The sequence below is a fragment of the Diceros bicornis genome, chromosome 5 (assembly GCF_020826845.1).
Source record: "Diceros bicornis minor isolate mBicDic1 chromosome 5, mDicBic1.mat.cur, whole genome shotgun sequence".
NCBI classification, from domain to species: domain Eukaryota; kingdom Metazoa; phylum Chordata; class Mammalia; order Perissodactyla; family Rhinocerotidae; genus Diceros; species Diceros bicornis.
Window position 1 is genome coordinate 66,398,649 of NC_080744.1, and position 15,063 is coordinate 66,413,711.

The following is a 15,063-nucleotide window of genomic DNA, read 5'->3' on the forward strand; positions in this document are numbered from 1 at the left end:
ACAAAGATGTGTATTATAGCATTACCTTTAATAGAAAAAGTAAAAGCAGCATCAAATGTCCATTAGTAGGAGAATGATTAAATAAATTGTGGTATTGTCAGACTATGGACCACTATGCTGCTATCAAAAAAGAGGTGGCAATATATACTGATACATAAAATTATTAAGAGAGAAACACAAATTGGAGAGGAGTATTTATTCTCTGATCCATTCTGTATTTTTAAAAATGTATGTGTGTGTGTGTAATGTTTGAAATACATAGAAAAAAGTTTGGAAGGCTCACACAGTGAAAATATAATAGTGTTTATTTCTAGGGAAGGTAGTGGTATTGACAGTGGTTTGGGGCTTGATAAAGGGGAGGCTTTTATGTTTTCTGTATTCTTTACACCTTCTATACTGAATACTTATTCATCTTTTAAAATTTGATAATGATAAATGGGAAAGTAGAGAGAAGGAAAAAGAAAGCAAAAGATACTCTCAGTCAACCGAAAGAATCAACTAAAAAAATACTAGGGAGAAGCAAGGAACAGACAAATCCAAACCATCCAGTGGTCAATAAAATTTTCTTAAATAGGCAATCCATGAACATGGTAAAAAATCAAATGGTACAAAAACGTATATGGTACAGTGAAATACACCCTTGCTCCCATTAGGATGGCTATTATCAAAAAAAAAGAAAATAACAAGTGTTGATGAGGATGTGGAGGAATTGGAACCCTTGTGCAGTGTTGGTGGGAAGGTAGAGCTGCTGTGGAAAACAGTATGGTAGTTCCTCAATAAATTAAAAATGAAATTAGCATATGATCCAGCATTTCTTCTTCTCAGTATATACTCAAAAGAATTGAAAGCAGAGTCTCCAGGAGATAATTGTACACTCATGTTCATAGCAGTTTTATTCACAATAGCCAAAACATTAGAAGCAACTTAATGGATGAATGGACAGATGAGTGGACAAGCAAAACATCGTATGTACATAGAATGGAATATTACTCAGCCTTGTAAAGGAAGGAAATTCTGACACCTGTGTGACATGGGTGAACCTTGAGGACATTATGCTAAGTGAAATGTGCCAGTCAAAAAAGACAAATACCATATGATTTCGGTTACATGAGGTACTTAGAAAATCATAGAGACAGAAAGTAGAAGGGTGGTTGCCAGGGACTGAGGGGGTGGGGTAAGTGGAATGTTATTGTTTAATGGGTTCTGAGTTTCAGTTTTACAAGATAAAAAGAGTTTTAGAGATGGATCGTGGTGATGTTTGCCCAATAATATGAATGTACTTACTACCACTGAACTGTACACTTACAAATGGTTAGATAGTAAATTTTGTTATGTTTGTTTTACCACAATTTTAAAAATTGTAGGAAAAGGTATATGGTAACAAGTCACTGTCCATCTCTCTTTATTTGCCAGTTTCCCAGTTATCCTCCTGTGAGATAGCGAGACCAATTTTCTGTATATCTCTCGATGCATCAATGGTTAGTTATTACTCCCTTTTGAATTCTCATCTATATAACATTTTATCTTCTCTTGACATCATACCTTTCTGCCTTACTTTACAGTTTATTAAGCACGTCTTTCTTATCTGTCTTCCTCGCAGCATCCAGTAAAATGTCTTTGCATCTTAGTAGTTGCTCATTAAATATTTGTTTAATGATTGAGCATATGAATGAATTCTGTGGTCCTGGAAGGTACAAGAATTGGGGAGCTCCCTGTGTATATAAAATTGTGATGATGTATACAGTCATCTAAGTGACCCCTAGTGCAGGATTCTCGCACTTTAGCATGACTGAGAATAATCTGGGAGAGCTTGTTAAAATGCAGACTTGGTGGCCTCATCTTTTGTAATTCTCAAGTATGTGGTGTGAGGCCCAGCACTCAACATTTTTCTAGGTATCTTTGCTAATAGTCTGTGGGTCTCACTTGGAGAAACGTTGTCTTAAGTCGTTTGTATGCTGCTGCAAGGCCGAAAGCAGAGCGCTTATGAGTTCAGCTATTTAGGGAGCATTTCTAATGTACTTACAGTGCCAAGTGAAAGTAATCAACCTTGAGGTCTCCATACCTTCTCTGTCTAGATGTGGTACACGATTAATGTTCATCATGATTGGGACATCATGCAAAGATCAAGTATCAAGTCCAATCTTGTTAAGGAAGGAGAGCTTGTAGTTAGTAAATATTTTTGTGAATTCTTCAAAATAAAAAAAAAATCATGTGTAGGGCACAGTTTCTCAAATTTAAAAGCTTTAAGGACACTAAAACCCCAAGTTTGAGAAACATTGCATTAGGATTAAATTCTGTGATCACAGAGCCAGTTTGTAAACATAAATACAAATGTGAGTGCTGAAATTACATGCTTAAGATTTTATGTTATCATAATCATTTAAAAGCTAAATTTAAAACTCATGCAGAAAATTCACAGCAAAGAATAGGTTTATGAACTGTTGGAGAAACAATGGTATAAAACATGGAATACTTGAGAAACTTGAGAATCCTTGAAAAATTCTTAGCCTGAACCTCCGATTCTCTGATAGTGCTGATTAATGGAATTTTTAGAATTCAATTAACCATTTATTTCAACAAATATGCATTGAGCACCTGTTATGGTTTAGGCCACTGGGGTTTCAATGGTAAATAGGGCAGTCATGGCCTAGGAATGGGAAGGGGAAGTGGGAGCCTGTGAATCAGGAAGAGCTTCTTTAAGGAAATGATTTTTAGTTAAGATCTGAAGGATGAGTACCTGTTAGCCAAGTTGAGGGGCAGAGTTAAGGAAAAGCAATGAAACTGGAGCTGAAGGTGTGGGGTGGAAGGATAGAAATCTAATTTCAAGGTCCTGTGGCAACTTGGTCATAATGTTGCTTCATAGTTACGATTTCACCTATTTCTCCTGGAGAATAAGGAAAACCCATTCACCTTCATTGGAACGAGAACCTTTCTCAAGAAACGTTGGAGGGTTCTAATGTATTTTTGCTTTGTTAGTTGAGCCAGTCCTTATTATAGCAGACTTGTGATTAGACTGTCAAACAACATCCCTGAAGGGATTTCAGGCTGTTAAATGCCTGGTTTTTATTTGTTTTTGTTTTTTTTAAGAACTTACATGTAATTTTGTGAATTATTGAAAAGAAGCTTAAGAACAGCAAGTGTGCAGTTTAACATAAAATGGACAAAATTGCTTTGTTTCTCTACTTAAAGAGCTTTTAAAGAATTTCAATGCTTATACTTTTAAAATCAAACCATAGAAACTCTAACAATTTAGAGCTAATGTAAATGAAAACTATTATAATCTTCCAAATAACAGAATAATAAAGTAACCTTGAAATATTGGTGTTGGCCCTATGTTGTTTTCTGTTTGAATTGAGTGGCAATTTCCAGCATTATATAACAGTGATGGAATTAAGTGATGTTTCCAGTAAAAGAATTTTGCAAGTATAATATGTTTTAGTATTAAATTCAACTTGTGCATTTAGCGATTAAAATTATTCTTGTAATGATGATGGCATTAGAAAGGATAGGGAACTGTCAAAGAGAATTTGAAGCTTAATTATCTCTTTGGTAACGAAATGCATAATCTTCCATTACAACACTTATTTTCTTATGGTAATTGACTCATTTGCTCTTTGGTTGTCAATTTAACTTCCCAAACACAAACATCTGCTCTTACATTGTGTTTAATTGGTGTGAATACTATCTACAGAGGAGTTAAAATCCAGAGAACATTTTAAAGGCATTATTTTATAATTCATGAAAGGGAAAAGTAAATGATGACTTGAACATTGTTTGTGATGATTTTTTTCTAATAGTCTTTGAAAGTCTGTTTACTAAAAATGCATACTAACTATGTATTAATTGGACTTTTTTTTGAAGAGGATTTTGCTTTGTTTTCCAAAATTACATACTCTGCCTTAGGGGGAACCTCAGTCCTTTAGACTAAAGGAATATGTCAGTTCCCCGGAAACATGGTACCATAGTGGTTAAGATTGCAGGCTTTGAAGGTAGAAAAAATTTAGTATGTTACTATTTAATCTCTTAGAGGAGTGGGGACAAGTTGTGTGTGTTTGCTTCTAATTTTAAAAATGGAAAGTTAAGCCATAAAAAAAACTTTAAATGGCTACCTTTAGGGGAAGGGAGGGTTATAGGGTAGGGAAAACAAGGTTAGAAACAAGACTTGTTTGAATATACCCTGCTTTTGTAGATTCAAATTTTACAAATTAATTCCTAAAAAGGGATAGTAAAATGAAACAAATGACTCGGAATGTGTATCTAGTTGGTAATATAGCCACATAGAAAGTAACAATTCCAAGTGCAAGTTACTATTCCAAATAAATTTAAAGTGGTAATTGGACTACATACCTAGTGGATATACTCTGAGGACAAAAAGAACTGCAAAAAGCTTCAACTGTTTTCTCTTATTATATTGTTGGTGGAAATGTTGGTATTGTTATTCTGAGACTACTGAGAGTAAGATAAAGCATCTGAGTAATTGAGTTGATGTCACTGAGAACAGAGATTTTTGGCATGAGAGAAAGGAGATACACATGTAAAATTAATAAGATCCAGATGAAACCTATAGTCCTGACTTTAATTGAAAATACCAAAGTGAAATCATGATGAATTTTATGTTTGAAAAGTACATAGTTCCTGTCTTTGTCCACAAATAGGGCCTAAAAACAGTGACTAGAAGATACTAGGGTCATGTCAAAAAGACCACTAGGGTCATGTCAAAAAGGACTCAGGAACTTCCAGTGGACTCAGGCTTCCGTTGGTCAAAGATGGGATAGTTGGAGAATCAAAAGAATAATAACTTCCGTGGATTGAAACAAACCAAATATAATTCAATCCATGAACTCATAATGATACTAAAAAAAAGCCTTCAGTGATCACCATTGAGGGAGGATATTAGAGAACCAGATGATTGTTTGAAAATCGGTAAGTAAAGGGAAAGAAACAAGCATTTATTCTGTCCTTTCTATAAGAACTGTATTTAAGGATAGCCGAATAATTGATGAGGGGATGTTTCTCTTTATAGAAGGAATGAGAGAATAAGAATATTACTATTTTACAACCCCTTTTGCATAGACAATGATTATCAAAGACTGTGAACATCGCAAAAAGAGAGGCAGTCACACACATCATGAACCCTCCTGATGGAAGGGCATGGCATTACCTATGAAGTAGTCTTGAAAAAAATAAAGAGCCTGACTCCAATCAAGCTTTTATTTTATTTATTTATTTATTTATTTATTTGTTTGTTTGTTTATTTTTGTGAGGAAGATCATCGCTGAGCTAACATCCATGCTAATCCTCCTCTTTTTGCTGAGGAAGACCGGCTCTGAGCTAATATGTCTATTGCCAATCCTCCTCCTTTTTTTCCCCAAAGCCCCAGTAGATAGTTGTATGTCATAGGTGCACATCCTTCTACTTGCTGTATGTGGGACGCGGCCTCAGCGTGGCCGGACAGGTGGTGCGTCGGTGCGCGCCCCCCGGGCCACCAGTAGTGGAGCGTATGCACTTAACCTCTAAGCCACAGGGCCGGCCCCAAATCAATCAAGCTTTTATATTTAACTGCCAGTATATAGGACAAATACGTTAAATACCACCATGGCAATGCAGTCAGCAAAAGACAGACTGCAGGAAACTTTCCCTGACAAATGACTTGAACAAAGTACAAATGGAAAGTAAGAGACAAAGGAGGAACCTATAGATTAAAAAATGCGTAAGAAACAAATTAATACCAGTGAATGCGCTTTGCCCAATTCAAATAAAATAAATCATTTTTTAAAAAACCATAAGCTAATTAGTGAAATGCAAATACTAACTGGATAATTGATATTAAGAAATTATTGTAGATACCAACTTGATGACGGTATCATGATTTTGTTTAGAAATGGGAGTTCTTGTTTTGTAGAGGTACTTATTTAAATATTTATATATGAAATAATACAATACTTGGGGTTTGCTTTCAAAGTAATATGGGGGAGGGGCCTGGGATGTGTTGGTGTGTAGATGAAACAGTATTGGACATGGGTTGATAATTGTTGAATCTACAAGTACATGAGATTTATTATTCTTTTCTATAAAATAAAAAAGTAAAGAGTATAGAGTTTTTTTGTTTTTGCTGAGGAAGATTCGCCCTGAGCTAACGTCTGCTGCCAATCTTCCTCTTTGTGTATGTGAGCTGCCACCACAGTATGGCCACTGATAGACGAGTGGTGTAGGTCTGCACCCAGGAACCAAACCTGGGCTGCCAAAGCGGAGCATGCTGAACTTAACCACTAGGCCACTGGGGCTGGCCCAAGAGATAGAGTTTTGAGTCAGACTGCCTAGGTTCAAAATCCAGATCTGTCACTGACTAAGCTATGTGACCCTATGGAGCTACTTAGCCTCTCTTTGTGTTAGTGTCCTTGTCTGTAAAATGGAAATAAGATAATAATACCTAAATAATAGGGTTGTTGTGGGAACTAAATGATAATAAGTGGAAAGCACTCGTGAATGTGTTAATTATCATACATCAAAGATGAACTAAAATCATTAAAACACAGTTGGTTAGAGACCTTAGTGTACTTAGGAATAGTCTAGTTGACTTCCCTGTTTAGTATAGGAGCCAACTGAAACCCATGGATTTGAAACCCTTGGTCAGCAAAATGTCTAGTGGTAGAACCAGAACTCAACTATAGGTCTCTTGACTTCAGTCATTACAACGTCTTTACAATAAGTCATTATTGAATAATATCCAGTTAAACATAGATAATCTGGTCTTAAATAGGACCACTCACAGTTGCACATATGTTCATTTTTCCTGCATCTAAAATTTATTGCAGTTCAAATGAAAATTCTAGGTTCAAATGAAAACAGCCTAGAGTTTGTCTGTTTTCTTTGGAAAGGAACAGAGAAACTTAACCAAAGATGAGTCTAAATTCATCTGGGGAAAAAAAATAAATGAATGAACAAATAGGAAAATTTTCAGGAAATGAAAGAATAAAGAGAGAGTACTTGTTCTGCCAAATATTTGAAAATACTGTATAGTTACAATCATTAAGTTTGTGGTTCTGGCCCAGGAATAGATAGATAAATGAAGCCACTTAGTATCCAGAAATAAACCGCCCAAGAGTATATAGGATTTTAATATGAAAACTATTTCAAATCAGTTACTCTTATTGGGACTACTGGAGTTGCCATTTAGAAAAATGTAAAACTGGATACTTAGTGAAGTCCAGATTGTTTCATAGACATACTAGAAGAAAATATAAGGGAATATTTTTATAAAATGGAAGCAGGGAAAACCTTTGAAGTAAGAGTAATAAAATACAGATGCCAAAAGGGAATGGACGAATATATTTTTCCACATACAAATTTACAACTTTGATACAACAACAGATCCTAAAGTTAAAAGGCAAAAGAAAAAACTGAGAAGAAATATTGGTAGCCTGTATGAGAAAGGATTAATATCTTAGTGTATTAGTCAGGGTCCAGTCGGGAGCCAGAAATCACACCAGGAATTTGAACAAGGAAAATTTAATAAAAAGAATTAACTAGTAAAAGGTGTTTTAACTACTAAAAAAGATAAAATAGGATCCTAAAGAATACAGGACTAGTAAATATAAGGATCAGCTACTACCTCCAGAGCTGTGGGAGAAAATCCAAAAAAGGAACAAATTTGGAAGAGGGCACCCCTACCCAAGGTTGCGATTCAGACCTCAGAGAGAGTGTAGTTGCTGCCAGAGGACACAGCCGTGGGCCAAGCTGGTCCACGGGAGATTACCTGCTGGATGGCACAGGCCTGAGCTGGTGTGTGAAAAGCCACTTGTTGGGGTGCCATGGTCCTGACTAATGATGAGCAGGGATGATGAGCCCTGGGGGGATGCCTTGAGTCAGAGTTGATATGCAGGATGCTGTCCAGTGGGATACTGTGGGTCAGAGCTGGTCCACAGAAAGCCACCTGCTGGAGTAAACTGGACACACTTGCTCGAGACTGAGCAGAGAAACTTGCAGGAGAGTAATTGCCAATGGATCTTTCATATACCTTCTAGCTGTCACACCATAGGGGCAAGAAGAAGAGCACATCTCAACCTGAAGGATAAGCCCTTTCCTCTGCTGTACCTTGCAGTGTCCCTCTAGAACCCTCTATTAACAAAGTCTAGCATTGCACCAGCTGGCAAAGGTCCACATCCATTACTACAAAGAGTGGATATGGAGCTGAGAGGCCATAAATTGGTAACTGGCATTATGTGAAAAGCTCTTATATATTAGATAAGAAAATTGTGAGCACTCTAAGTGAAAAAATGTCAGAGTATGTGTATAGATAATTCACAAAAGAGTAAATACAAATGGCTAATCAATGTTTGAAAGGATAGTCAAATTCACCATTAATAGATTTTCCTGATTTCATCTAGTTGTACAGACTTACATTTTCTTGATCTTCCATCACTGTGAGTGTGTGTTGCTTCTTAAGACTGTACATTCTTTCCCTCCTTAGCTCCTGCTGCTTACCTGGGGTTCTACCTGCTCTCTGTGCTTTTACTCTTCATTTAGCCAAGTTATAAAGCTAGTCTGGACTTCTTCCCAGGACCTGCCCCACTCTAGCCAGTGCCATAGGCAAAAAAATGAAAAAAGAGGAAAGCAGACTAGAAAGGAAGAAATAAAACTGTCTCTATTCACAGACAGCATGATTGTCCATGTAGGTAGTCCCAGAATTGTCTATAGAATGCTGCTAAGAAGTAAGGAGTGAGTTTTAGCATGACCACAGGATAAAAGGTCAATATATGTAAATCAGTTTCACCTCTACATACTAGCTAGTGAACAGTTGGAAACTAAAAAAATTTTCACGTACCGCTTACAATAGCACCAAAAAATTTGAAATACTTAGGGATATACCTAACAAAGTATGAACAAGATTTGTATATTGAGATCTATAAAACATTGATGAGAGAAACCAAAGTCTAACTAAATGGAGAGATACACCATGTTCATGGAAAGGAAGACTCAATATTGTTAAGATGTCAAGTTGCCACAGATTCAACTCAATCCCAGTCAAAATCCCAGCAAGCTGAGCACATTTTAGCTCAACTATTTAAAACAAACAAACAAACAAACAAACAAAAAGCTGCTACCATTGTCATCACTGTTTTTTAAATAGAACCAGCCTACAGTAGAGCTTGCTACTCTGTGATATAGGGAGTTCCCTGTCATTTGAAACTTATAAACGGGGATCAGTAGGATGTTGTGTAGGAAATTACAGCATTAGGTGGGAAGTTGGACTAGATGATCTACTTTTACCCTTCTAATTCAAAATCTTAATGAATCTGTTATTTAGAATTTACTGATTTACAACTTTGGGGCAAGGGGAAAGGAAGATACTGGAATATTCAGACTTTTTCAAGTATGCTTAACTTGTCCCCAAAGATCCTGCCACTCTTCTTCTCACCCTTCAAAACCATTTCGTGTAATGAGGGGTGTTACTAATGGGAGTGTGTTGCGGTGTATTGAGGGAGTGTGTTTCATGTAATGAGGGATGGGAGTGTGTTGCCTGAGTGAACTATTTAAGGCCTCTAATGTGACATTGTATTACTTTGTTTTGGTTACTCATGAAGCTGACTGAAAAAGAAGTTAATGTCAGTCTTCTCAACTCTTTTTGAATTTTAATTATGGCTCTTCCAAAATGGTATAAATCTTAGGGGAATAGTCTTGAATATTCATTTTTAGACAGAACATTCATATTTTCAATGTTTTCAGTGTAGTCAACTTAGTAAATATTTCTCAACAAGGAAACTGAGAAATTATCTTTATAATTATTCTTCCAGTTAGTTATACCAGAATATCAGTGTTCAAAAATACTGTGTTCCTAACATATATTTTAAATATGCTTTTGTAAAAATATGTGAAAGCCTCAAAAAATAAGTAAAAATCCTGTAAATTCTGATTTTAAAAAATTGCTTGAAATATGAATAACTGCCTATTTTTATTTTCATTAATATCTTAATTTCCTTTCTATTTTAAAGCCCAACCTGAATTCCTGAAGCAGCCTACTAATATATATGCTCACGAATCTATGGATATTATATTTGAATGTGAAGTGACTGGAAAACCAACTCCAACTGTGAAGTGGGTCAAGAATGGGGATATGGTTATCCCAAGTGATTACTTTAAGATTGTAGTAAGTATTTTTCAAAGAAGGACACTTGTCTCTGAAACCTTAAATGTCTTTAAATGTCCTCATCAAGAGATCTGTCATCTTATATACACCAGTTGATGTACTGCAGATGAAGACAGAAAAATTCACATAGAACACAATCGCTTCATTGGCTGATGAGAAAGCTGAGCCCAGAAATGTTTTGATAACTTATGTAAGATCACATAGCAATCAATGGTTGAACTAAGCCTAAAGTCCAGATCTCCTGACCAATACTCTGGTACTCCTCCTCAGACATACTAGCACTCTTAAACACAGCTGCCACCATTTTCTGGGTAATGATTCTCGTGTTTGTGCTCGCACGCACATACACCAGTTGTCTTCATTCACAGCTCTCTATTCAAGGAGCAGAAATCTTTCCTTCATGTACTGACGCCCAGGCCCTTCAAAACAAGTATGTCCTAATGTTGGACAGTTGTGACAATAGATACAAAGATTCTTTTAAAAGGTAAATGCAAAAGTAAATAGTGTTAAATGTATTTAAGAATACTTAGCCATTATTGCTTTTGACTTTATATATAGTAGATGCTTAGTAAATATTATCTATTATTATTATTATTATCTAACATCCTAGTAATAGAATTATCTAGATATTAGTAATAAGGATTAATGACGTCTCAAGATGCATACACAACATTCGTAGAAATAATCAGAAGTAATTATGGTTGTTAAAGACTTAGTGTTTCATTACAAATTTCTCATATAAGTAATTCATTCTTAGTAAGAATATATTTTCTATTTTTGAAATGCATAATCTCATATGTCACAAAAAGCAATTCACAAGTATCTAACCTTAACTAAAAAGCAACGTGTTACAGTTAAATTAGCATTTTTACTCTTTTATCATTATTTTCATAAAAATCTTAAAACCGTATTGTATTATATCAATAAAAATAACAATAGTCGACATTCATATGGTATTTTATAGTTTAAGGAAAGCTCCTATATATGCAGCCTCATTTAACTTATTGTCTAATCTGTTAGAACTATTGATATTAGAGATAATCTTAAAAAAGTGCCTTGAATTCACAAATTCAGACTTTTACTATGGTTATGTGGTATTGCATGCCAGATATTTTTCCAAGCAAGGTGTAAGTTTGCAAACACTGTGGGTGTGACTTTCCATAAAGTTCTTTACTGTTAATGATAGTGTTTCCTGTTCTAGTCAGTTAAGTCAGTACCTTGTCAATAAAATTGAGTTAACACGTACGTAGGTAGATAATATTCACTAACTGAATCATACAATTTTACTTGTTTTTCCTCCCCAGAAAGAACATATTCTTGAGATTTTGAACTAATGTTTATCAGTTGAATCATAAAATTATATTTATGTTTTTATTCCTCAGAAGGAACATAATCTTCAAGTTTTGGGTCTGGTGAAATCAGATGAAGGGTTCTATCAATGCATTGCTGAGAATGATGTTGGAAATGCACAGGCTGGAGCCCAACTGATAATCCTTGAACATGGTAAGAGGGGCTGAAACAGTAAGATAAAAAGAGGCTAACTGTGTGTTTGAGGAACTAGTACCTGTCACAGTACCTATCACTCCAGGATACCTCATGATTAGTAACCCGTTTGTAAAGGCCAGTGTAGGGCATAACTAAGAGAAAAAAAATAGTGGTCTAAATCATTTCTATTGCTTAAATTAACCTAGAAACACAATTTTGGATAATGTTGAAAAGCAACTGGTATTAAGAAAAAAAAACTAGACAATTATAATCTTACACGAATGTTCTTCAGATTTCAGTCGTTTTAATCTCACAAATATATTTCTGCTCTATTAAAATAGGAACACTTTACTTAAGTAATGTTTATTTTGCATTGAATTTTTCAGTTTTTCCAAAATAAAATTAACTTGCCTTTTCTGTCACCAAAAAAAATACTTATTATAAATTTATACAACATTGAAAAGGAAAAAGGAAAAAAAACCACCACCCTGTATCAGTCATTGTGACTTCTAAGGAAACCACAGAGTAATTTGAGCAAAAAATAAAGAATTACATGTTGTTTAATGTAAAGAATTATTAACTATAACAGAGGATTGGAGTAACAAGGGATTGGCTAGCAAGAAGTAAAGAGAACTCTAGGGAACATAAGAATGGCAGATAGAAGGAACAGCTGCAATCCCTAGGTGTGAGAGAGAATGTTCAGGAAAGAGGCTCCTCTCAGGGATGAGATCCAGACCCTGTTGGAGAGGATGTAGCCATGGTTTACTGGATGACAGGGTTTACCGGCTGTGCTGTCAAAACTTGATCACAGCCGCTGGCTAGTGTTCTGGGGAAAGCTGTTCATGAGGCGGTGCCACTGACGGCGTTCTGCTCTAAAACCACCTGAGGGGTTGGTGTTGGGGGAAGCTGCTCTCCAGCACCCTGATTGACAAAATTTAACACATTTGTCGGCTGGCAAAGGAAAAATATATAAAGGGCCCAGGTTTATTTTTGCAGAGCAGGCAATGAAGTATGAATTTGGAGCTGAGAGGCAATAAATTGATAATTGGCATATAAATAAATGCTCAAAATCCTGCCACCTAGGAGTACTACATATGAGCACATACAGATGTATATATGGTTTTATAACCTATTTTCTTGCAAGAGCATGCTGTGGCCATCTTTCCATGTCAATAAATATAGATCTGCATCAAATATATGCACTTTGTTTTATATAAATGATTCTCTGTTGGTTAACATTTAAATTATTTCTTATTTTTTACTATTAGGAACACTGCTATGCTGAACTTCTTTCTATGATTATTTTCTCATACTAAATTACTAGAAGTTGAATTGTTGGATAACAGTTCTGTGTTAAATTGAGAAGGATATCTGTTAGGTGTATTATTATTTGTTTTAGCAAGAAAAGCATTTTTCATTTTGTGAATTTCTCAAGAATGTGTGAAAAAGACGCCAGACATCTGATCTGGTGTTCAAGTCAATTAAGTTCAAATTCAGTGTGGTCCCAGCCATATAGCCTAGCCAGGGAAGCTAATTGGCAAAAATGGCACCTACTCTGGCTTTTCACTAAAAATAACTATAGGATTTTTATATGCTATTTCTTGAAAATGTATTTGAGAGTACTGTTATAAAAAGGCATATAATATTAGAATTGCTCTTTTTCTTCCTATGTTTGTCTGCGATTATACCTTACCCTGTTCATTGAAAATGATTTAGTAAAAGCATGTCACCTTTCCGTCTTGGCAGAATGCCTGAGTATGGTTACCCAATAAGACACTCACAGAATTAGTGAGGTAGATAGGCTTATTTCTTTTTATTAGTGGCAGTGATTTTCCTTGGTAAACTTCGTGGCTCTCTTGGGGTTAGTTACATGGAACTAAATAAAGGGATTTCAGTATATTTGTGTTTGGGATTACTGTTATAGATTTAACTCTAACAGTATAAGTGGTTGGCTATGCTACGAGGTCCCTAAACTAATCCTAATTGGGCTTTCTTCTGAAAAAGCTTCGATGGCGTAATAATTATAGTTGTAGTGTTTGTTTTTCCCCTTTTGAGGCAATGTTTCAACACAGACAACGTTTTGTGGGCTGGCGAAATTTCTTACTGACCTTGTTAGGGATGCATTAAGGATGGATTATATGAAGGAAAGTGAGTGTCATGTTATTAATTGTTATTTTAATTTGCAAGATAAATATTTATGGTGGGAAAGCTAAAAGAGAGACTATAACAATTTATAAGATCTGATCTCAGCCTTTCTGGAGTTTACAGTATTGTAAGAGATATGAGATGTGTACAGCTTTAATACCAGTCCATAAAAAGTGTTATTTTTATTGTACAAATAAAGCGGCATACAATTCAGAAGAGAGGAATTCTGTTTGTGTGACCAGGGAAGTTTATTCACGGAAAGTATCCCCTTTGTAATAGACCTTGAATGATAAGATTTCCACATGTTAAAAAGAGGACCTGGGTCAGTATGGAAATAGTTAGAGTACATCTTCCTCTAGGAAGGTAGCCTGTAAAGGCAGAATAGGATCAGATTGATCATGGCCTTGATTATAAACAGTCAGAGCAATATTGTAGTGAAACAATCTGATGATAAAGTGAGATTTAATTGGAAGAAGACAGAGTGGAGGAGACTGGTTGAAGGAATATTATTGATAAGAGACCATTGTGAGATGGTAAGTACTTGTACTAGAGAAATAGAAAGAAAGGATCCTAATAAAGAGATATCAGTGATTTATCTAATCCAGACTTTATCCCCTGATTGGATATTAAACATTGTTGTAGGGAAGTTAGAGATACTTCCAAGGTTTTATCTGGGTGACTGGAAGAATGGTGATGCCTTTATAAAAATAGAAAAGGAAGAGGAATTGAAGTGAAAGAGGATTTCTACTTCTACTCAGGATGTAAAGTGTGTGCACAGAACAGCCTATCCTCACCTGTAATAAAAAGCTGGATGATCTACCAAATCATAATTGCTCTGAGCCCATCAGACACTGAGCTTGCAAAGCAATCAGGTAACCTAAATTCCAAAGAATTGGACAAGCCCCCTCCCCCAATGAATGGGTCATGAATTGTTTCACTTTGGCAGAGCATGAGAGAAAGAGATCGCTTCCCTAAAAGTGGATACGAAGAAATCAGCTAAAATTTTAACTGGTTGTTAAAGACTGAGTATGGCCTAGCTTGGAGTATCTGGGGGCCCCAGATAAAAGGGGAGTGCATACTTGCCTGCAAATACGTTTCCCTGGAGCTCCACAGGATACTCACTCTTAAGATTGAGGGCAAGCCAGAGACTCAAGAAAAGTCATGTTGGTGGTATAGAAGTGAAGGTGATCTGTAGCTGCTGGGAGATAGGTGCAAAGCCCCTCCCATTTATTCAGACTCCCTGAAGCCTCAGATCAATGTGGGAGGGGCATAAAACCTTATTTCAT

General features: G+C 35.8%; 1 protein-coding gene across 4 annotated transcripts in view; it reads left to right on the top strand.

Moving 5' to 3' along the window:
- Positions 1–15,063, top strand: part of NEO1 (neogenin 1) — a 226,811-nt gene that overhangs the window by 111,211 nt on the left and 100,537 nt on the right. For all 4 annotated transcript variants that reach the window (XM_058542026.1, XM_058542028.1, XM_058542027.1 and 1 more), the window contains exons 6-7: positions 9,993–10,147; positions 11,530–11,650. In XM_058542026.1, coding sequence (XP_058398009.1) covers positions 9,993–10,147; positions 11,530–11,650 — 276 coding nt within the window. The remainder of the gene's footprint in view (positions 1–9,992; positions 10,148–11,529; positions 11,651–15,063) is intronic.